General features: G+C 67.1%; 4 protein-coding genes and 1 pseudogene across 5 annotated transcripts in view; all 5 read left to right on the forward strand.

Annotated features, from left to right (window-relative positions):
• The window catches only part of LOC110467579 (DNA repair protein RAD51 homolog 1), a 346,458-nt gene that overhangs the window by 249,621 nt on the left and 74,457 nt on the right, over positions 1–22,380 (forward strand). The window lies entirely within an intron of this gene.
• LOC146767286 (scavenger receptor cysteine-rich type 1 protein M130-like) lies at positions 1,322–6,313 on the forward strand. Its single transcript, XM_085582369.1, has 6 exons — positions 1,322–1,377; positions 1,449–1,769; positions 1,858–2,178; positions 2,243–2,545; positions 2,619–2,933; positions 3,078–6,313. Exons 1-6 carry the CDS (start codon positions 1,326–1,328, stop codon positions 4,604–4,606), a joined length of 2,841 nt encoding a protein of 946 aa, XP_085438495.1. The 5' UTR covers positions 1,322–1,325; the 3' UTR covers positions 4,607–6,313.
• LOC146767287 (scavenger receptor cysteine-rich domain-containing group B protein-like) lies at positions 9,049–10,107 on the forward strand (annotated as a pseudogene).
• LOC146767288 (scavenger receptor cysteine-rich type 1 protein M130-like) lies at positions 10,110–12,916 on the forward strand. 2 transcript variants are annotated; one of them, XM_085581386.1, is made up of 3 exons: positions 10,110–10,803; positions 10,947–11,330; positions 11,406–12,916. In XM_085581386.1, the coding sequence occupies exons 1-3, from the start codon at positions 10,329–10,331 to the stop codon at positions 12,527–12,529; spliced, it is 1,983 nt and encodes a 660-aa protein (XP_085437512.1). In that variant the 5' UTR covers positions 10,110–10,328; the 3' UTR covers positions 12,530–12,916. The 2 variants fall into 2 exon arrangements, with proteins under 2 accessions (XP_085437512.1, XP_085437511.1); XM_085581385.1 differs by having other exon boundaries at positions 10,111–10,803; positions 10,947–12,913.
• Positions 16,780–21,641, forward strand: LOC146767289 (scavenger receptor cysteine-rich domain-containing group B protein-like). Its single transcript, XM_085581415.1, has 8 exons — positions 16,780–18,284; positions 18,358–18,672; positions 18,788–19,160; positions 19,237–20,000; positions 20,082–20,225; positions 20,373–20,468; positions 20,681–20,764; positions 20,999–21,641. Exons 1-8 carry the CDS (start codon positions 17,858–17,860, stop codon positions 21,616–21,618), a joined length of 2,823 nt encoding a protein of 940 aa, XP_085437541.1. The 5' UTR covers positions 16,780–17,857; the 3' UTR covers positions 21,619–21,641.

The following is a 22,380-nucleotide window of genomic DNA, read 5'->3' on the forward strand; positions in this document are numbered from 1 at the left end:
GCTGCGGTGCCGCTGGGTGGGGAGCAGCTGCGGTTCCCGCTGCGGCGTTTGCTCCGCGGGGGAGCCCGGCACGAGAGACCGGGAAGTGCCGATCGTTCGCGTAAGGAAGGGCCGGGGAAAGCGGGATCCCGGCCGGGTGAGGGACCCCCTGAGAGTGACAGCGGGATACGGGGATCAGGAGGAAGAGAGACTTTCGTGTGGATTTTTTTATGCTTGCACTGTGAGGTTCTCAAAGCCCTTTTACGTTTCCTGGGACAGTCGTGGGAGGAAGCAGTCGTGGTCGTTTCTGTATTCCTGCGGTTGCAGCCCGTGGATTTACGGAGGGAGACAATGTACCATGGGAAAGGTGAGCTGAAAGGGGTGAGGGAACGTGAGGTGTGGATGTCGGAGCCGGTGTTCCGGGAAGCTCCGGGGCCAGCGTGAGTGAGAGGAGCCGCAGCTGGAAGGGGCGTCGGTGTCAGCGGTGCAAGTGGATCGGTGCGTGGGGCCAGTGGTGTCAGGGAGCGCGGTGCAGGGTGAGAGCGGGCAGTTTGCCGCCGAGCGCGGCTGCCGAGCCGCAGGGGCCCGGAGCGGCGGGGCAGGGGCGGCGGAGCGGCGGCGTTATCGGCGGCAGCGCAGGTGTCGGGAGGCGCGTGCGGTCGCCGGCGCCGCCGGGAGCCGGCGGGGGGTGACCGCCTCCTTCCTGCCCTGGCGGCGAGGCGAGCGCGGGGCCGCGGCCGCGGCAGCAGCGCCATGTGCCAGCGCCGCCGCGAGGGACCGGGGAGCTGGCACCTGGCAGCGCCGCGCGGAGCCGGGGGCTGCTGCCACCCCCCGCGGGGGCTGCGAGCAGCCGCGAGGGGGGCGCCCCGAGCGTGGGGCCTTTGAGCTTGGCAGGTGCCCGGGCTAGATGTGGTCCCGTGGAAGGTCTTGGTAGGATGTGGGCTGAAGCCTGTCATCGCCACCGGGATGGCTCTTGTCGGGCTCCGGCAGCAGCGTTGGAGGCACGGGGGATGGAGGAGGAAGGGCCCCCGCAGGGCAGGTGCAGTTTGGGGGGGAGCTGTCTCCCCCCGGGGACATCCGGGTGGCAGCCCACTGTGGCGAAGTGTGTGACGCCAGAAGCGCAGGCGAGGCTCATATTTGGGCACGGAGCAGGTTATTGGAGGCCACGGCCCCGCAGCCGGGAGATGAGGCGCCTGATAAAGGCTGCCCCGGTGCTGCTGCCTGCACTGGCTCGGGCGCAGGTCTGCGAGAGCTGCCCCGGCTGCGCCGGCTCGGGGCCGGTGTCCGTGGGGCCGGTGTCCGTGGGGCCGGTGTCCGTGGGGCCGGTGTCCGTGGGGCCGGTGGCCATGGGGCCGGTGGCGGCGCTGGGGCTGCTGGTGTGCGTGCGGCTGTGTGCGGGTGAGTGGCGGGCGGGCGGGAGCGGGGCCCGCGGCGGTGGCGGGCCCGGCTCAGCAGCCTCCGTGCCGCAGGCTCCGGGCAGCTGCGCCTGGTGGGCGGCGGCGGGCGCTGTGCCGGGCGCGTGGAGGTGAAGCACGGCGGGGAGTGGGGCTCCGTGTGCGTCTTCGACTTCGACTGGGAAGCTCGCTGGGCCGCGGTGGTGTGCCGGCAGCTGGGCTGTGGCCGGGTAGCCAGGGCGTCCCCGTACGCCCCGTTCGGGCAGGGCAGCGGGCGGATCTGGCTGCAGCCCTTCTTCTGCCTGGGAACCGAGGATGCGCTGGAGGAATGTCCGCACTTTGGATGGGGACGGCACCTCTGCGGCCACGAGCGGGATGTGGGGGTGACCTGCACAGGTGAGGGGACACGCTGGTCGTGCTGGGACAGCCACGTTGTGCTGGAGCATCGTGGGCAGGTCTGAGCCGTGCCGCTGCCCCTGTGCAGATGCCGTGGAGCTGAGGCTGGCGGACGGCAGCAGTCCCTGTGCCGGGAGGGTGGAGATGAAGCTGCAGGGAGAGTGGGGCTCGGTGGTAGACGACGTCTGGGACATGGAGGACGCCGAGGTGGTTTGCCAGCATCTGGGCTGTGGCTCGGCTTCCGGTGCCTACTTTGCCCGTGAGAGCTTCGGTACAGGGAATGGGCTGTACAATCTGGCCCTGCTGGACTGCAATGGGCTCGAGGCCACGCTCTGGGACTGCGAGATCCGTGGCTGGGGACCCTATAACAGCAGTGACCATTATTGGGACACTGCCGTTGTCTGCCAAGGTAGGAGCTGGGCTTATGGGGGCATGGGGCAATGCCTGCGCATTCCTTGACACTGGTCCTGCAGGATTCTCCTGGCTAGTGGGAAGTGATGGAGACTGTGCCGGGCATCTGGAGGTGCGTCGGGGCCGGGCCTGGGTCGGTGTCTGTGAGGATCAGGTGGACATGAAGGCAGCCCAGGTGGTGTGCAGGGAGCTGGGCTGTGGTGAGGCACTCGCCATCCCTGGCAGCGCTCGATTTGGGCGAGGATCAGGATCATTCTGGGACGGTGGCTTCCAGTGCAATGGCACCGAGTCCGTGCTCAGTGCGTGTGCCCGGCGTCCGCCCCACAGGCAGGGCTGCGCCGGCCCCGCCAGCGTCATCTGCTCCGGTAAGTGCTGGGGACAGCGGGAGCTGTTGGGGTCCGTGCGGCATCGCCCCCCTGACCGCTGTTCGTGCCGCAGCCTACTCGGGCTTCCGGCTGGGGAACAGCAGCTCGGGATGCTCCGGGCGAGTGGAGGTGGCAGTGAGGGGCACGTGGGGATCCGTGTGCGCCAGCGAGTGGGACCTGGCCGATGCGCACGTCCTGTGCCGGCACCTGGGCTGCGGCCGCGCCTCCAGCGTGCCCCCGGGAGGCTCCTTCGGCAGCGGGGAGGGGCCGCTGCGGCCGGACGCCTTCGGCTGCCGCGGGAGCGAGCGGCACCCGGGCGAGTGCCCCGTGGCCGTGCTGGGGAAGCCGCCCTGTGTGCCCGGAAACGCCGCCGCCGTCAAGTGCTCAGGTGTGCAAGGCGGCTCTGCGGGGAGCCTTAAGGGCTTTTGGGACCCTCCCTAACACTTGGAGCAGTGGATGCAGTGTTATTTTGGACTGAAGTGCTGTTTTCATTTGGTCCTACAGCCCCGTGGCTCTGCTGGTGTATTTGCAGGGGTTGGCTTTGTCACGACCCTGCGTCTGGTGGATGGTCAGAGCTTGTGTGATGGGCGGCTGGAGGAGTCCATAACCAGCCCAGCCTGGCGCCGTGTGCCTCTGGAGCAGTGGCAGTCATGGGATGTCAATGTGGTATGTGCCATGCTGGGCTGTGGCCTACCCAGGGATGTTTACTCTGCCTTGGGTACGGCTGCTGCATTGAGCAGCAGCCCCAGCCAGGCTGACATCAGGGCTAAAGACATGGACAGCATTTTGGACGTGGGCTCTGCACTGACCAGCAGCCCTGAGGGGATGGATGACCAGCTGGAGGAAATGGGTGATGTCTCAGGGATGGGCCCTCCGCTGAAGGGCATCCTGGAGGAGATGGCCATCACCTGCTCAGGTGGGTGTCCCGAGAAGGGCCAGAGGTGCGGGTGCCCCAGTCAGCCCCCCCAGCCCATTCCTTCCATGCCCACAGGCAGCCGGCAGGTGAGGCTGGCGGGGAGCTCTGGGCGCTGTGCCGGGCGCGTGGAGGTCTATTCCAGGGGCAGCTGGAGCTCCGTGTGCCAGGAAGGCTGGGAGCTGCAGGACGCCGCCGTTGTGTGCCGGGAGCTGGGCTGTGGCACGGCGCTGGAGGCCCCGAGCCGGGCGCGCTTCGGTGCCGGCACGGGGCCGCTGTGGCCGTACGTGCCCGACTGCTCCGGCTCCGAGGAGTCTCTCTGGGAATGCGGGCGCACGGAACGGCGCGAGTGCGGGCCTGGTGGCGGGGCGGGGGCCGTCTGCTCAGGTCGGTGCCGGGCACCCCAAGGTCAGGGCCCGGCAGAGGCCCCGGGGGGTTCCTGGCCGTGCCGTGACCCCCCTGCACCCCTTGCAGAGCAGCTCTCCGTGCGGCTGGCAGGAGGCCCTGGGCGCTGCCGGGGCTACCTGGAGGTGTCCTACAACGGCACCTGGGGCCGCGTCTGCGCCGACGGCACCAGCACCGGCACCGCCGCCGCCGTCTGCCGCCAGCTGGGCTGTGGGCACCGGGGCTGGCTCTCGGCTGTCCCCACCCAGCAGCCGTCCCTTGCGTGGCTGGCCTGGGTGGGCTGTGAGGACGGGGCCCGCTCGCTCTGGGGGTGCCCCTCTGCCCCCTGGCGCCTGCAGAGCTGTGGCACCGCCAGCTACGCCCAAGTGGAGTGTGAGGAGGACAGTGATGGCACCGCTGAGGGACACACTACCCCATATCCAGAGGCTGCCAGCAGCACAGGTAGCTCTGCCCGTGCCTGCATCCCCCACCGCAGGCTGGCTGGGATCCCCCTCCCCTCGCTGCCTGCCTGTGTCCCCACAGGTGTCCCCAGGGGAACGCCCTCAGCAGTGGCCGTGGGGACTGTGCCTGTGCCCACTGTGCTGTGCGTGGTGCTGGGGACGCTGCTGTGCCTGTCCCTGGGTGCCCTGGCCCTGCTGCTGTGCCGTGCCCGTGCCTGGCGCCGAGGTGGGTCTCGGTGTGTGGGGATGGGGACAGATCCGGTCTGGGGGTCCGGGGGCTCCTGTCCTGTGGAACAGCTCTGAAGGAGGCCAGGGCTGATCCCGGTGCCAGCCACGGGGCCCAGGGTCCCAGGTAAGTGCTGCATCTGGTTCCAGGCCCTGGCAGAGCTGCAGATGCCATCTCCAACGCTGTCTACGAGGAGCTGGATTACAAAGCCATGCCAGAGTACCAGGAGGTGCCCACTCCACCAGGTGGGTTCTGCCCTTGTGCCCCAGCTGTGCTCGGAGTGAAGGCTCTCCTTGACAGCCCCACGGCAACTCCAGGTCCTGGTGGCCCTGCTGTGGCTCCTGGCCATGGGCTGTGGGTGCCCCTGGGTGCCACCGCAGCCCCGCTCTGTGGTGTGAGGTTCTGTCACCTGCGGTGCCGCTTGTGGCCACCCCCAAGTCCCTGTTTGTCCCCTGCAGGTTCCCTGTCGGAGGGTTGGGAGAACAAGCTGCCGTATTACACCGGGGACAGCGTGGAGGGGAGTGACACCGAGGCAGCCCCAGGTAGGGCCACAGGGCAGGAACCCAGCAGGGAGAGCTGGGGACAGGGGACGCACCCGGGCTGGGGGGCTGAGGGGACAAATCCCCCCCTCTTGTTAATGTGCAGCGAGACAACGCCTTTCCCTGTGGGACCACAGGGCCTCCAGCAGCTGCCCAGTGGAAAGGCTGGTGGGGATGGCCCAGCCAGATCCCTGCCAGGGACACTGGTCACTGCCATGGGCCCCTCTGATTTTCTCAGATCCCCCTGCCCGGCCCGAGCAAGGAACCCCGGATGGCTACGACGATGTCCTGGATGTGCCACAGGAGCCCCCTGCTCCCAGCCCTGGGGACATCTCTGAGGGAGTGGCACAGCAGAAGGGGATCTGTGTCCTCCCCACAGGTGAGAGGGCTCACAGGCGCCCTGTTGCCTCTGCAGAGCCACTCCAGGGCAGGGTTTGGCTGTGGGGGCAGGCAGGGCCCCAGCACAGATCCATGGGTGCTGTGGTCAGACCCCCGGTGGGGTCTGTCCGGGGGGACACGGAGCTGCCTGCCCCCTCAGGCACCTTTCCGTGCTGTCCCCAAGGTGGGATCTGCTCCCCTCCATGTCCCCCAGAAGCAACAACAGACTTCTCAGCTCAGAGCCCTGGGAACACAGACTATGATGATGTCGGCAGCAGCGCCCCGGGGACACTGCCATGAGGATGTCCTGGCCATGCCACAGCCCTGGGGACACGTGTGTGGCAGTGCGGTGGGGCCCTGTCCCCAGGGAGGTCTGGCCCTGCCCATGGAAGTCATCCCTCGCTGTCCAGCGCTGCAGGAAAGCAGCTCCTGTGTAGGGATTTCCTTTGATTTCAGTGTAAATTTCCATTTTTCCTATTAAAAGCCAAACTGGTCAGAAACTCACTCCCGGGCCTGGAAGCTCATTCTGGGGTTGGCACTTCCATCCCATGTACGCCTTTCGTTGGCGATGTGAGGCAGGAACTGGAACCAGAAACACATCCCTGGGGATGGTGGGCTGAGCGGGGAGAGCACATGAGCATTGCTGGGATTGTCTGCAGGGCCTTTATTTATCACAGCCAAATGCACAGAAGTGTTGCCAGCAACAGCGAGGGGAAAAGGGAGAGGGCAGGACCCGGAGCCCACCCCACAGAGGGAGCAGGATCTCCTCCCTGTGCCCCGCGGGTGGGGCGGGCTCAGCCCCACTCTCAGCACCGAGAGCTGGGCTGGGAAGGGCTCTGGTTGTTGGAAGGACTTTTCCTAAAGGAGGGGAGGTCTCCTGAAGGAGGGGAGCGCCTTCCTGCCCCCCGGCAGCAGCCCGCGGTGGCAGGGCAGCCGGGCCATGGCCCCTGGCTGCAGCACGTCGTGCTCCAGGAGGCTCCCGATCTTCAGGGCAGGCTGCAGAGCCCGGAGGGCGTCCAGGTCCTGCAGCAGGGCCTGGCTGAAGCCCTCCGTGCTCAGCCTGGGCGTGGAGGAGGCAGGAGAAGAGGAGAAGGCGCTGGAGCTTGTGGGGAGGTCTCGGAGTCCAGAGCATCCCTCTGGCTGCCCTGGATGACTCGAGCCCCTGGCAAAGAGCCCAGCAACCTTGGCAGCACGCAGAAAACACCTGTGGATTCCATTTTAGCCTGTGGGAGAGGCTGCCGACCTTACATGAGGAATTACAAGCAAAAAGAGTTTGAACGATGTAATAAGGAATTTGACACAGGGTGGAAAAGTAGAATTTTGGGATTTTTTGAATGAAATTCAGGGGTACAAGATGGTGGAACATTGGCGTGCCCTAGCTTCTTCTTCCTCCTTCTTGTCCTCCATTGCTCGGTGTGGTAGTGACACTTTTCTATTGGTTTAGGATAGGGACACCTTGTCCAACGTAGATTTTAGGTGTTGGTACAGGAATTGTAAACATGGTACACATAAATCTGGGTATATAATGTGGGAGCCGCCTGGGGTGGGGCGGGAAGGAGACTGCCACGGCTTCTGTGCTAGCTGGACCTCGGCAGGTCAGAAAGAATCTATTGCAGATAAGGAAAAAGAAACAACTTTGAAAAGTCTGCTTCACGCATTCCAGACCTCTTCTTCAGCGGCCGGGCTTGGGAAAAAGGACTTCCACACTGTTGGGGTCTTGCCCAGTGACCCCGACAGGGAGGGAGGTGCCGCTGCGGCCCTGCCTGTCCCGCAGCCTCGGCTGCCCGGCTCGGGAATGCCGGGCACGGAAGGGAAGGTGGCAGGGCCCTCACTCGGCCCCGGCTCCGCAGCGGGCAGGCGGGATGCCGGAGCTGCTGGCAGAGCTGCAGGACGCCGTGGGCTCCCAGCTCGTTGTCACTCGGGCCCGGGCAGGTGAGACGGGGCCCCTGCAGCAGCCGCGCAGCCGGGGCCGGGCGGGAGGCGGCCGACAGCCGGCAGCTGCCCGGCCTGCGGGAGCGAGGGAAACAGGGAAGGAGGGCTTTGGCCTCGGCTCGCTCGGCTGCTCCAGGTGGGAAGGGCGGAGCAGCGGCTGAGGGGCTCGCAGCAGCAGGGGCTGCTGAGGCGGCAAGAGCGCAGCCCGACCAGAGCCCTCGGGAGAGAATCTCAGAGCCCACCGCGGGCCCGCGGAGGTATCCGTGGGGTCGGAGAGCTCCTGTCCCGTGTGGCCGGGGCAGCAGCCGCGCCCGCCGCCGCTGCCCTCCTGTTGTGGCCCGCACCGGCCCGGCCCGGTGTGGGCTCCGCGCGGTGCGGGCGTGTGTGAGCGGAGCAGCCCCGGACACTGCCCGGGGCCGCGGTGCCCGGCAGCGCGGGGGGACGGGGCAGGGCGGCTCCCGCCGCCGCCGCGCAGCGAGGGACCGGGACGTTCTGCCCGTGGGGAATTGCTGCGGTGCCGCTGGGTGGGGAGCAGCTGCGGTTCCCGCTGCGGCGTTTGCTCCGCGGGGGAGCCCGGCACGAGAGACCGGGAAGTGCCGATCGTTCGCGTAAGGAAGGGCCGGGGAAAGCGGGATCCCGGCCGGGTGAGGGACCCCCTGAGAGTGACAGCGGGATACGGGGATCAGGAGGAAGAGAGACTTTCGTGTGCATTTTTTTCTGCTTGCACTGTGAGGGTCTCAAAGCCCTTTTACGTTTCCTGGGACAGTCGTGGGAGGAAGCAGTCGTGGTCGTTTCTGTATTCCTGCGGTTGCAGCCCGTGGATTTACGGAGGGAGACAATGTACCATGGGAAAGGTGGGCTGAAAGGGGTGAGGGAACGTGAGGTGTGGATGTCGGAGCGGGTGTTCCGGGAAGCTCCGGGGCCAGCGTGAGTGAGAGGAGCCGCAGCTGGAAGGGGCGTCGGTGTCAGCGGTGCAAGTGGATCGGTGCGTGGGGCCAGTGGTGTCAGGGAGCGCGGTGCAGGGTGAGAGCGGGCAGTTTGCCGCCGAGCGCGGCTGCCGAGCCGCAGGGGCCCGGAGCGGCGGGGCAGGGGCGGCGGAGCGGCGGCGTTATCGGCGGCAGCGCAGGTGTCGGGAGGCGCGTGCGGTCGCCGGCGCCGCCGGGAGCCGGCGGGGGGTGACCGCCTCCTTCCTGCCCTGGCGGCGAGGCGAGCGCGGGGCCGCGGCCGCGGCAGCAGCGCCATGTGCCAGCGCCGCCGCGAGGGACCGGGGAGCTGGCACCTGGCAGCGCCGCGCGGAGCCGGGGGCTGCTGCCACCCCCCGCGGGGGCTGCGAGCAGCCGCGAGGGGAGCGCCCCGAGCGTGGGGCCTTTGAGCTTGGCAGGTGCCCGAGCTAGATGTGGTCCCGTGGAAGGTCTTGGTAGGATGTGGGCTGAAGCGTGTCATCGCAGCCGGGATGGCTCTTGTCGGGCTCCGGCAGCAGCGTTGGAGGCACGGGGGATGGAGGAGGAAGGGCCCCCGCAGGGCAGGTGCAGTTTGGGGGGGGCTGTCTCCCCCCGGGGACATCCGGGTGGCAGCCCACTGTGGCGAAGTGTGTGACGCCAGAAGCGCAGGCGAGGCTCATATTTGGGCACGGAGCAGGTTATTGGAGGCCACGGCCCCGGAGCCGGGAGATGAGGCGCCTGATAAAGGCTGCCCCGGTGCTGCTGCCTGCACTGGCTCGGTCGCAGGCCTGCGAGAGCCGCCCCGGCTGCGCCGGCTCGGGGCCGGTGTCCGTGGGGCCGGTGTCCGTGGGGCCGGTGTCCGTGGGGCCGGTGGCCATGGGGCCGGTGGCGGCGCTGGGGCTGCTGGTGTGCGTGCGGCTGTGTGCGGGTGAGTGGCGGGCGGGCGGGAGCGGGGCCCGCGGCGGTGGCGGGCCCGGCTCAGCAGCCTCCGTGCCGCAGGCTCCGGGCAGCTGCGCCTGGTGGGCGGCGGCGGGCGCTGTGCCGGGCGCGTGGAGGTGAAGCACGGCGGGGAGTGGGGCTCCGTGTGCGTCTTCGACTTCGTCAGGAAAGCTCGCTGGGCCGCGGTGGTGTGCCGGCAGCTGGGCTGCGGCCGGGTGGCCAGGGCATCCCCGTACGCCCCGTTCGGGCAGGGCAGCGGGCGGATCTGGCTGCAACCACGCTTCTGCCGGGGCACCGAGAATGCGCTGGAGGAATGTCCACACTTTGGATGGGGAGAACACTTCTGCGGCCACGAGCGGGATGTGGGGGTGACCTGCACAGGTGAGGGGACACGCTGGCCGTGCTGGGACAGCCACGTTGTGCTGGAGCATCGTGGGCAGGTCTGAGCCGTTCCTTTGCCCCTGTGCAGATGCCGTGGAGCTGAGGCTGGCGGGCGGCAGCAGTCCCTGTGCCGGGAGGGTGGAGGTGAAGCTGCAGGGAGAGTGGGGCTCGGTGGGAGACAACGTCTGGGACATGGAGGACGCCGAGGTGGTTTGCCAGCAGCTGGGCTGTGGCTCGGCTTCCGGTGCCTACTTTGCCCGTGACATTTTCGGCACTAGGGGTGGGCTGGTCAGTCTAGTCCTGGTGAACTGCGGTGGGCTCGAATCCACGCTCTGGGACTGCGAGATCCGTGGCTGGGGACCCTATAACGGTAGTAATCATTATTGGGATACTGCCGTTGTCTGCCAAGGTAGGAGCTGGCCTTATGGGGGCATGGGGCACTGCCTGCGCATCCCTTGACACTGGTCCTGCAGGATTCTCCCGGCTAGTCGGAGGTGATGGAGACTGTGCCGGGCAACTGGAGGTGCGTCGGGGCCGAGACTGGGTCGGTGTCTGTGAGGATCAGGTGGACATGAAGGCAGCCCAGGTGGTGTGCAGGGAGCTGGGCTGTGGTGAGGCACTCGCCATCCCTGGCAGCGCTCGATTTGGGCGAGGATCAGGATCATTCTGGGACGGTGGCTTCCAGTGCAATGGCACCGAGTCCGTGCTCAGTGCGTGTGCCCGGCGTCCGCCCCACAGGCAGGGCTGCGCCGGCCCCGCCAGCGTCATCTGCTCCGGTAAGTGCTGGGGACAGCGGGAGCTGTTGGGGTCCGTGCGGCATCGCCCCCCTGACCGCTGTTCGTGCCGCAGCCTACTCGGGCTTCCGGCTGGGGAACAGCAGCTCGGGATGCTCCGGGCGAGTGGAGGTGGCAGTGAGGGGCACGTGGGGATCCGTGTGCGCCAGCGAGTGGGACCTGGCCGATGCGCACGTCCTGTGCCGGCACCTGGGCTGCGGCCGCGCCTCCAGCGTGCCCCCGGGAGGCTCCTTCGGCAGCGGGGAGGGGCCGCTGCGGCCGGACGCCTTCGGCTGCCGCGGGAGCGAGCGGCACCCGGGCGAGTGCCCCGTGGCCGTGCTGGGGAAGCCGCCCTGTGTGCCCGGAAACGCCGCCGCCGTCAAGTGCTCAGGTGTGCAAGGCGGGTCTGCGAGGAGCTTAAGGGCTTTTGGGACCCTCCCTAACCCTGGGAGCAGTGGATGCAGTGGTATTTTGGACTGAAGTGCTGTTTTCAGTTGGTCCTACAGCCCCGTGGCTCTGCTGGTGAATTTGCAGGGGTTGGCTTTGTCACGACCCTGCGTCTGGTGGATGGTCAGAGCTTGTGTGATGGGCGGCTGGAGGAGTCCATAACCAGCCCAGCCTGGCGCCGTGTGCCTCTGGAGCAGTGGCAGTCATGGGATGTCAATGTGGTATGTGCCATGCTGGGCTGTGGCCTACCCAGGGATGTTTACTCTGCCTTGGGTACGGCTGCTGCATTGAGCAGCAGCCCCAGCCAGGCTGACATCAGGGCTAAAGACATGGACAGCATTTTGGACGTGGGCTCTGCACTGACCAGCAGCACTGAGGGGATGGATGACCAGCTGGAGGAGATGGGTGATGTCTCAGGGATGGGCCCTCCGCTGAAGGGCATCCTGGAGGAGATGGCCATCACCTGCTCAGGTGGGTGTCCCGAGAAGGGCCAGAGGTGCGGGTGCCCCAGTCAGCCCCCCCAGCCCATTCCTTCCATGCCCACAGGCAGCCGGCAGGTGAGGCTGGCGGGGAGCTCTGGGCGCTGTGCCGGGCGCGTGGAGGTCTATTCCGGGGGCAGCTGGAGCTCCGTGTGCCAGGAAGGCTGGGAGCTGCAGGACGCCGCCGTTGTGTGCCGGGAGCTGGGCTGTGGCACGGCGCTGGAGGCCCCGAGCCGGGCGCGCTTCGGTGCCGGCACGGGGCCGCTGTGGCCGTACGTGCCCGACTGCTCCGGCTCCGAGGAGTCTCTCTGGGAATGCGGGCGCACGGAACGGCGCGAGTGCGGGCCTGGTGGCGGGGCAGGGGCCGTCTGCTCAGGTCGGTGCCGGGCACCCCAAGGTCAGGGCCCGGCAGAGGCCCCGGGGGGTTCCTGGCCGTGCCGTGACCCCCCTGCACCCCTTGCAGAGCAGCTCTCCGTGCGGCTGGCAGGAGGCCCTGGGCGCTGCCGGGGCTACCTGGAGGTGTCCTACAACGGCACCTGGGGCCGCGTCTGCGCCGACAGCACCAGCACCGGCACCGCCGCCGCCGTCTGCCGCCAGCTGGGCTGTGGGCACCGGGGCTGGCTCTCGGCTGTCCCCACCCAGCAGCCGTCCCTTGTGTGGCTGGCCTGGGTGGGTTGTGAGGACGGGGCCCGCTCGCTCTGGGGGTGCCCCTCGGCCCCCTGGCACCCGCAGAGCTGTGGCACCGGTGGCTACGCCCAAGTGGAGTGTGCAGAGGACAGTGATGGCACCTCTGAGGAACACACTACCCCATATCCGGAGGCTGCCAGCAGCACAGGTAGCTCTGCCCGTGCCTGCATCCCCCACCGCAGGCTGGCTGGGATCCCCCTCCCCTCGCTGCCCGCCTGTATCCCCACAGGTGTCCCCAGGGGAACGCCCTCAGCAGTGGCTGTGGGGACTGTGTCTGTGCCCACTGTGCTGTGTGTGGTGCTGGGGACGCTGCTGTTCCTGTCCCTGGGTGCCCTGGCCCTGCTGCTGTGCCGTGCCCGTGCCCGGCGCCCAGGTGGGTCCTGGTGTGTGGGGAATGGGGACAGATCCGGTCTGGGGGTCCAGGGGCTCCTGTCCTGTGGAACAGCTCTGAAGGTGACCAGGGCTGATCCCGGTGCCACCCACAGGGCCCAGGGTCCCAGGTAAGTGCTGCATCTGGTTCCAGGCCCTGGCAGAGCTGCAGATGCCATCTCCAATGCTGTCTACGAGGAGCTGGATTACAAAGCCATGCCAGAGTACCAGGAGGTGCCCACTCCCCAAGGTGGGTGCTGCCCTTGTGCCCCAGCTGTGCTCGGAGTGAAGGCTCTGCCTGACAGCCCCACGTAAACTCCAGGTCCTGGTGGCCCTGCTGTGGCTCCTGGCCATGGGCTGTGGGTGCCCCTGGGTGCCACCGCAGCCCCGCTCTGTGGTGTGAGGTTCTGTCACCTGCGGTGCCGCTTGTGGCCACAACCAAGTCCCTGTTTGTCCCCTGCAGGTTCCCTGTCGGAGGGATGGGTGAACAAGCTGCTGTATTACACCGGGGACAGCGTGGAGGGGAGTGACACCGAGGCAGCCCCAGGTAGGGCCACAGGGCAGGAACCCAGCAGGGAGAGCTGGGGAGAGGGGACGCACCCGGGCTGGGGGGCTGAGGGGACAAATCCCCCCCTCTTGTTAATGTGCAGCGAGACAACGCCTTTCCCTGTGGTACCACAGGACCTCCAGGACGTGCCCAGTGGAAAGGCTGGCGGGGATGGCCCAGCCAGATCCCTGCCAGGGACACTGGTCAATGCCATGGGCCCCTCTGATTTTCCCAGATCCCCCTGCCCGACCCGAGCAAGGAACCCCGGATGGCTACGACGATGTCCTGGATGTGCCACAGGAGCCCCCTGCTCCCAGCACTGGGGACATCTCTGAGGGAGTGGCACAGCAGAAGGGGATCTGTGTCCTCCCCACAGGTGAGAGGGCTCACAGGTACCCTGTTGCCTGTGCAGAGCCACTCCAGGGCAGGGTTTGGCTGTGGGGGCAGGCAGGGCCCCAGCACAGATCCATGGGTGCTGTGGTCAGACCCACGGTGGGGTCTGTCCGGGGGGACACGGAGCTGCTGCCCCCTCAGGCACCTTTCCGTGCTGTCCCCAAGGTGGGATCTGCTCCCCTCCATGTCCCCCAGGAGCAACAACAGAATTCTCAGCTGAGAGCCCTGGGAACACGGACTATGATGATGTCGGCAGCAGCGCCCCGGTGACGCTGCCATGAGGATGTCCTGGCCATGCCACAGCCCTGGGGACACGTGTGTGGCAGTGCGGTGGGGCCCTGTCCCCAGGGAGGTCTGGCCCTGCCCATGGAAGTCATCCCTCGCTGTCCAGTGCTGCAGGAAAGCAGCTCCTGTGTAGGGATTTCCTTTGAATTCAGTGTAAATTTCCATTTTTCCTATTAAAAGCCAAACTGGTCAGAAACTCACTCGCGGTCCTGGAAGCTCATTCTGGGGCTGGCACTTCCATCCCATGTACGCCTTTCATTGGCGATGTGAGGCAGGAACTGGAACCAGAAACACATCCCTGGGGATGGTGGGCTGAGGGGGGAGAGCACATGAGCATTGCTGGGATTGTCTGCAGGGCCTTTATTTATCACAGCCAAATGCACAGAATTGTTGCCAGCAACAGCGAGGGGAAAAGGGAGAGGGCAGGACCCGGAGCCCACCCCGCAGAGGGAGCAGGATCTCCTCCATGTGGCCCGCGGGTGGGTCGGGCTCAGCCCCACTCTCAGTGCCGAGAGCTGGGCTGGGAAGGGCTCTGGTTGTTGGAAGGACTTTTCCTAAAGGAGGGGAGGTCTCCTGAAGGAGGGGAGCGCCTTCCTGCCCCCCGGCAGCAGCCCGCGGTGGCAGGGCAGCCGGGCCATGGCCCCTGGCTGCGGCACGTCGTGCTCCAGGAGGCTCCCGATCTTCAGGGCGGGCTGCAGAGCCCGGAGGGCGTCCAGGTCCTGCAGCAGGGCCTGGCTGAAGCCCTCCGTGCTCAGCCTGGGCGTGGAGGAGGCAGGAGAAGAGGAGAAGGCGCTGGAGCTTGTGGGGAGCTGTCAGAGTCCAGAGCATCCCTCTGGGTGCCCCGGATGACTCGAGCCCCTGGAAAGAGCCCAGCAACCTTGGCAGCAAAAGGAAAACACCTGTGGATTCAATTTTAGCCCGTGGCAGAGGCTGCCGACCTTACATGAGGAATTACGAGCAAAAAGGGTTTGAATGATGCAATAAGGAAATTGACACAGGGTGGAAAAGTAGAATTTTGGGATTTTTTAGAATGAAATTCAGGGGTACAAGATGGAGGAATCTGGGTGTGCCCTAGCTTCTTCTTCCTTCTTCTTGTCCTCCATGTCTCGGTGTGGTAGTGACACTTTTCTATTGGTTTAGGATAGGGACGCCTTGTCCAACGTAGATTTTAGGTGTTGTTGCAGGAATTGTAAACATGGTACACGTAAATCTGGGTATATAATGTGGGAGCCGCCTGGGGTGGGGTGGGAAGGAGACTGCCACGGCTTCTGTGCTAGCTGGACATCGGCAGGTCAGAAAGAATCTATTGCAGATAAGGAAAAATAGACAACTTTGAAAAGTCATCTTCACGCATTCCAGACCTCTTCTTCAGCGGCCGGGCTAGGGAAAAAGGACTTCCGCACTGTCGGGGTCTTGCCCAGTGACCCCGACAGGGAGGGAGGTGCCGCTGCGGCCCTGCCTGTCCCGCAGCCTCGGCTGCCCGGCTCGGGAATGCCGGGCACGGAAGGGAAGGTGGCAGGGCCCTCACTCGGCCCCGGCTCCGCAGCGGGCAGGCGGGATGCCGGAGCTGCTGGCAGAGCTGCAGGACGCCGTGGGCTCCCAGCTCGTTGTCACTCGGGCCCGGGCAGGTGAGACGGGGCCCCTGCAGCAGCCGCGCAGCCGGGGCCGGGCGGGAGGCGGCCGACAGCCGGCAGCTGCCCGGCCTGCGGGAGCGAGGGAAACAGGGAAGGAGGGCTTTGGCCTCGGCTCGCTCGGCTGCTCCAGGTGGGAAGGGCGGAGCAGCGGCTGAGGGGCTCGCAGCAGCAGGGGCTGCTGAGGCGGCAAGAGCGCAGCCCGACCAGAGCCCTCGGGAGAGAATCTCAGAGCCCACCGCGGGCCCGCGGAGGTGTCCGTGGGGTCGGAGAGCTCCTGTCCCGCGTGGCCGGGGCAGCAGCCGCGCCCGCCGCCGCTGCCCTCCTGTTGTGGCCCGCACCGGCCCGGCCCGGTGTGGGCTCCGCGCGGTGCGGGCGTGTGTGAGCGGAGCAGCCCCGGACACTGCCCGGGGCCGCGGTGCCCGGCAGCGCGGGGGGACGGGGCAGGGCGGCTCCCGCCGCCGCCGCGCAGCGAGGGACCGGGACGTTCTGCCCGTGGGGAATTGCTGCGGTGCCGCTGGGTGGGGAGCAGCTGCGGTTCCCGCTGCGGCGTTTGCTCCGCGGGGGAGCCCGGGACGAGAGACCGGGAAGTGCCGATCGTTCGCGTAAGGAAGGGCCGGGGAAAGCGGGATCCCGGCCGGGTGAGGGACCCCCTGAGAGTGACAGCGGGATACGGGGATCAGGAGGAAGAGAGACTTTAGTGTGGATTTTTTTCTGCTTGCAATGTGAGGTTCTCAAAGCCCTTTTACGTTTCCTGGGACAGTCGTGGGAGGAAGCAGTCGTGGTCGTTTCTGTATTCCTGCGGTTGCAGCTCGTGGATTTACGGAGGGACACAATGTACCATGGGAAAGGTGGGCTGAAAGGGGTGAGGGAACGTGAGGTGTGGAAGTCGGAGCCGGTGTTCCGGGAAGCTCCGGGGCCAGCGTGAGTGAGAGGAGCCGCAGCTGGAAGGGGCGTCGGTGTCAGCGGTGCAAGTGGATCGGTGCGTGGGGCCAGTGGTGTCAGGGAGCGCGGTGCAGGGTGAGAGCGGGCAGTTTGCCGCCGAGCGCGGCTGCCGAGCCGCAGGGGCCCGGAGCGGCGGGGCAGGGGCGGCGGAGCGGCGGCGTTATCGGCGGCAGCGCAGGTGTCGGGAGGCGCGTGCGGTCGCCGGCGCCGCCGGGAGCCGGCGGGGGGTGACCGCCTCCTTCCTGCCCTGGCGGCGAGGCGAGCGCGGGGCCGCGGCCGCGGCAGCAGCGCCATGTGCCAGCGCCGCCGCGAGGGACCGGGGAGCTGGCACCTGGCAGCGCCGCGCGGAGCCGGGGGCTGCTGCCACCCCCCGCGGGGGCTGCGAGCAGCCGCGAGGGGAGCGCCCCGAGCGTGGGGCCTTTGAGCTTGGCAGGTGCCCGAGCTAGATGTGGTCCCGTGGAAGGTCTTGGTAGGATGTGGGCTGAAGCCTGTCATCGCCACCGGGATGGTTCTTGTCGGGCTCCGGCAGCAGCGTTGGAGGCACGGGGGATGGAGGAGGAAGGGCCCCCGCAGGGCAGGTGCAGTTTGGGGGGGGCTGTCTCCCCCCGGGGACATCCGGGTGGCAGCCCACTGTGGCGAAGTGTGTGACGCCAGAAGCGCAGGCGAGGCTCATATTTGGGCACGGAGCAGGTTATTGGAGGCACCGGCCCCGCAGCCGGGAGATGAGGCGCCTGATAAAGGCTGCCCCGGTGCTGCTGCCTGCACTGGCTCGGGCGCAGGCCTGCGAGAGCTGCCCCGGCTGCGCCGGCTCGGGGCCGGTGTCCGTGGGGCCGGTGTCCGTGGGGCCGGTGTCCGTGGGGCCGGTGGCCATGGGGCCGGTGGCGGCGCTGGGGCTGCTGGTGTGCGTGCGGCTGTGTGCGGGTGAGTGGCGGGCGGGCGGGAGCGGGGCCCGCGGCGGTGGCGGGCCCGGCTCAGCAGCCTCCGTGCCGCAGGCTCCGGGCAGCTGCGCCTGGTGGGCGGCGGCGGGCGCTGTGCCGGGCGCGTGGAGGTGAAGCACGGCGGGGAGTGGGGCTCCGTCTGCGTCTACGACTACGACTGGGAAGCTCGCTGGGCCGCGGTGGTGTGCCGGCAGCTGGGCTGTGGCCGGGTGGCCAGGGCGTTCCTGTCCGCCCGGTTCGGGCAGGGCACCGGGCGGATCTGGCTGCGGCCCTTCTTCTGCCGAGGAGCTGAAAATGTGCTGGCAGAGTGTACACACTTTGGATGGGGACGGCACTTCTGCGGCCACGAGTGGGATGTGGGGGTGACCTGCACAGGTGAGGGGACACGCTGGCCGTGCTGGGACAGCCACGTTGTGCTGGAGCATCGTGGGCAGGTCTGAGCCGTGCCGCTGCCCCCGTGCAGATGCCGTGGAGCTGAGGCTGGCAGATGGCAGCAGTCCCTGTGCCGGGAGGGTGGAGGTGAAGCTGCAGGGAGAGTGGGGCTCGGTGGGAGACAACGTCTGGGACATGGAGGACGCCGAGGTGGTTTGCCAGGAGCTGGGCTGTGGCTCGGCTTCCGAAGCCTACTTCGCTCGTGACACCTTTGGTGTAGGGGACTGGCTCATCAGCCTGACTGAGGTGGACTGCAGTGGGCACGAGGCCACGCTCTGGGACTGCGTGATCCATGGCTGGGGACCATATAATAGCAGCATCCATCGCTGGGATACTGCCGTTGTCTGCCAAGGTAGGAGCTGGGCTTATGGGGGCATGGGGCACTGCCTGCGCATCCCTTGACACTGGTCCTGCAGGATTCTCCCGGCTAGTGGGAGGTGATGGAGACTGTGCCGGGCAACTGGAGGTGCGTCGGGGCCGGGCCTGGGTCGGTGTCTGTGAGGATCAGGTGGACATGAAGGCAGCCCAGGTGGTGTGCAGGGAGCTGGGCTGTGGTGAGGCACTCGCCATCCCTGGCAGCGCTCGATTTGGGCGAGGATCAGGATCATTCTGGGACGGTGGCTTCCAGTGCAATGGCACCGAGTCCTTGCTCAGTGCGTGTGCCCGGCGTCCGTCCCACAGCCAGGGCTGCGCCGGCCCCGCCAGCGTCATCTGCTCCGGTAAGTGCTGGGGACAGCGGGAGCTGTTGGGGTCCGTGCGGCATCGCCCCCCTGACCGCTGTTCGTGCCGCAGCCTACTCGGGCTTCCGGCTGGGGAACAGCAGCTCGGGATGCTCCGGGCGAGTGGAGGTGGCAGTGAGGGGCACGTGGGGATCCGTGTGCGCCAGCGAGTGGGACCTGGCCGATGCGCACGTCCTGTGCCGGCACCTGGGCTGCGGCCGCGCCTCCAGCGTGCCCCCGGGAGGCTCCTTCGGCAGCGGGGAGGGGCCGCTGCGGCCGGACGCCTTCGGCTGCCGCGGGAGCGAGCGGCACCCGGGCGAGTGCCCCGTGGCCGTGCTGGGGAAGCCGCCCTGTGTGCCCGGAAACGCCGCCGCCGTCAAGTGCTCAGGTGTGCAAGGCGGCTCTGCGGGGAGCCTTACGGGCTTTTGGGACTCTGCTAAGAATTGGCAGCAGTGGACGCAGGAATATTTTGGGAAGAAGGACTGAGTCCGACCATTTTACAGGCAGTGTTGTGTCCCTGCGGCTGGTGGGGGGCGAGTCCCGGTGTGATGGGTTTCTGGAGGTGGCCGCAGACACTGGGGCCTGGCACCGTGTGCCCGGAGAGGTTTTGCTCGTACGGAATTTCACCAAAGTGTGCCGGGAGCTGGGCTGTGGAGGACTGGACAGGACGGATGCTGTCCATGGTAACATCAGCATGTTGGATGTCAACACGACGGAGAGATCCGACATAGAAAGGGTGATTCAAACCATCATGGACATGACCACCACGCTGACCAGTGGGAGAATTGATGATGATAATTTTTGGTATGAAAAGGAGTTCATCACCACTGCACCAGCTGACATCCCTCATGGGAACTACATCACCTGCTCAGGTGGGTGTCCCGAGAAGGACCAGAGGTGCGGGTGCCCCAGTCAGGCCCCCCCAGCCCATTCCTTCCATGCCCACTGGCAGCCGGCAGGTGAGGCTGGCGGGGAGCTCTGGGCGCTGTGCCGGGCGCGTGGAGGTCTATTCCGGGGGCAGCTGGAGCTCCGTGTGCCAGGAAGGCTGGGAGCTGCAGGACGCCGCCGTTGTGTGCCGGGAGCTGGGCTGTGGCACGGCGCTGGAGGCCCCGAGCCAGGCGCGCTTCGGTGCCGGCACGGGGCCGCTGTGGCCGTACGTGCCCGACTGCTCCGGCTCCGAGGAGTCTCTCTGGGAATGCGGGCGCACGGAACGGCGCGAGTGCGGGCCTGGTGGCGGGGCAGGGGCCGTCTGCTCAGGTCGGTGCCGGGCACCCCAAGGTCAGGGCCCGGCAGAGGCCCCGGGGGGTTCCTGGCCGTGCCGTGACCCCCCTGCACCCCTTGCAGAGCAGCTCTCCGTGCGGCTGGCAGGAGGCCCTGGGCGCTGCCACGGCTACCTGGAGGTGTCCTACAACGGCACCTGGGGCCGCGTCTGCGCCGACGGCACCAGCACCGGCACCGCCGCCGCCGTCTGCCGCCAGCTGGGCTGTGGGCACCGGGGCTGGCTCTCGGCTGTCCCCACCCAGCAGCCGTCCCTTGCGTGGCTGGCCTGGGTGGGCTGTGAGGACGGGGCCCGCTCGCTCTGGGGGTGCCCCTCGGCCCCCTGGCACCTGCAGAGCTGTGGCACCGCCAGCTACACCCAAGTGGAGTGTGAGGAGGACAGTGATGGCACCGCTGAGGAACACACTACCCCATATCCGGAGGCTGCCAGGAGCACAGGTAGCTCTGCCCGTGCCTGCATCCCCCACCGCAGGCTGGCTGGCATCCCCCTCCCCTTGCTGCCTGCCTGTGTCCCCACAGGTGTCCCCAGGGGAACGCCCTCAGCAGTGGCCGTGGGGACTGTTTCTGTGCCCACTGTGCTGTGCGTGGTGCTGGGGACGCTGCTGTGCCTGTCCCTGGGTGCCCTGGCCCTGCTGCTGTGCCGTGCCCGTGCCCGGCGCCCAGGTGGGTCACGGTGTGGGGAATGGGGACAGATCCGGTCTGGGGTCCAGGTGCTCCTGTCCTGTGGAACAGCTCTGAAGGTGACCAGGCCTGATCCCGGTGCCACCCACGGGGCCCAGGGTCCCAGGTAAATGCTGCATCTGGTTCCAGGCCCTGGCAGAGCTGCAGATGCCATCTCCAACGCTGTCTACGAGGAGCTGGATTACAAAGCCATGCCAGAGTACCAGGAGGTGCCCACTCCTCCAGGTGGGTTCTGCCCTTGTGCCCCAGCTGTGCTCGGAGTGAAGGCTCTGCCTGACAGCCCCACGGCAACTCCAGGTCCTGGTGGCCCTGCTGTGGCTCCTGGCCATTGGCTGTGGGTGCCCCTGGGTGCCACCGCAGCCCTGCTCTGTGGCGTGAGGTTCTGTCACCTGCGGTGCCGCTTGTGGCCACCCCAAGTCCCTGTTTGTCCCCTGCAGGTTTCCTGTCCAAGGGATGGGAGAACAAGCTGCCGTATTACACCGGGGACAGCGTGGAGGGGAGTGACACCGAGGCAGCCCCAGGTAGGGCCACAGGGCAGGAACCCAGCAGGGAGAGCTGGGGAGAGGGGACGTACCCGGGCTGGGGGGCTGAGGGGACAAATCCCCCCTCTTGTTAGTGTGCAGCGAGACAACGCCTTTCCCTGTGGTACCACAGGACCTCCAGCAGGTGCCCAGTGGAAAGGCTGGCGGGGACGGCCCAGCCAGATCCCTGCCAGGGACACTGGTCACTGCCATGGGCCCCTCTGATTTTCCCAGATCCCCCTGCCCGGCCCGAGCAAGGAACCCTGGATGGCTACGACGATGTCCTGGATGTGCCACAGGAGCCCCCTGCTCCCAGCACTGGGGACATCTCTGAGGGAGTGGCACAGCAGAAGGGGATCTGTGTCCTCCCCACAGGTGAGAGGGCTCACAGGCGCCCTGTTGCCTCTTCAGAGCCACTCCAGGGCAGGGTTTGGCTGTGGGGGCAGGCAGGGCCCCAGCACAGATCCATGGGTGCTGTGGTCAGACCCCCGGTGGGGTCTGTCCGGGGGGACACGGAGCTGCTGCCCCCTCAGGCACCTTTCCTTGCTGTCCCCAAGGTGGGATCTGCTCCCCTCCATGTCCCCCAGGAACAACAACAGACTTCTCAGCTCAGAGCCCTGGGAACATGGACTATGATGATGTCGGCAGCAGCGCCCCGGGGACGCTGCCATGAGGATGTCCTGGCCCTGCCACAGCCCTGGGGACACGTGTGTGGCAGTGCGGTGGGGCCCTGTCCCCAGGGAGGTCTGGCCTTGCCTATGGAAGTCATCCCTCGCTGTCCAGCGCTGCAGGAAAGCAGCTCCCGTGTAGGGATTTCCTTTGAATTCAGTGTAAATTTCCATTTTTCCTATTAAAAGCCAAACTGGTCAGAAACTCACTCCCAGGCCTGGAAGCTCATTCTGGAGCTGGCACTTCCATCCCATGTACACCTTTCGTTGGCGATGTGAGGCAGGAACTGGAGCCAGAAACACATCCCTGGGGATGGTGGGCTGAGGGGGGAGAGCACATGAGCATTGCTGGGATTGTCTGCAGGGCCTTTATTTATCACAGCCAAATGCACAGAAGTGTTGCCAGCAACAGCAAGGGGAAAAGGGAGAGGGCAGGAGCCGGAGCCCACCCCGCAGAGGGAGCAGGATCTCCTCCCTGTGCCCCGCGGGTGGGGCGGGCTCAGCCCCACTCTCAGCGCCGAGAGCTGGGCTGGGAAGGGCTCTGGTTGTTGGAAGGACTTTTCCTAAAGGAGGGGAGGTCTCCTGAAGGAGGGGAGCGCCTTCCTGCCCCCCGGCAGCAGCCCGCGGTGGCAGGGCAGCCGGGCCATGGCCCCTGGCTGCGGCACGTCGTGCTCCAGGAGGCTCCCGATCTTCAGGGCGGGCTGCAGAGCCCGGAGGGCGTCCAGGTCCTGCAGCAGGGCCTGGCTGAAGCCCCTCGTGCTCAGCCTGGGCGTGGAGGAGGCAGGAGAAGAGGAGAAGGTGCTGAAGCTTGTGGGGAGCTGTCAGAGTCCAGAGAATCCCTCTGGCTGCCCTGGATGACTCAAGCCCCTGGAAAGAGGCCAGCAACCTTGGCAGCAAATGGAAAACACCTGTGGATTCCATTTTAGCCCGTGGCAGAGGCTGCCGACC

This window comes from Lonchura striata, chromosome 5, assembly GCF_050655825.1.
Source record: "Lonchura striata isolate lonStrDom1 chromosome 5, ASM5065582v1, whole genome shotgun sequence".
NCBI lineage: Eukaryota > Metazoa > Chordata > Aves > Passeriformes > Estrildidae > Lonchura > Lonchura striata.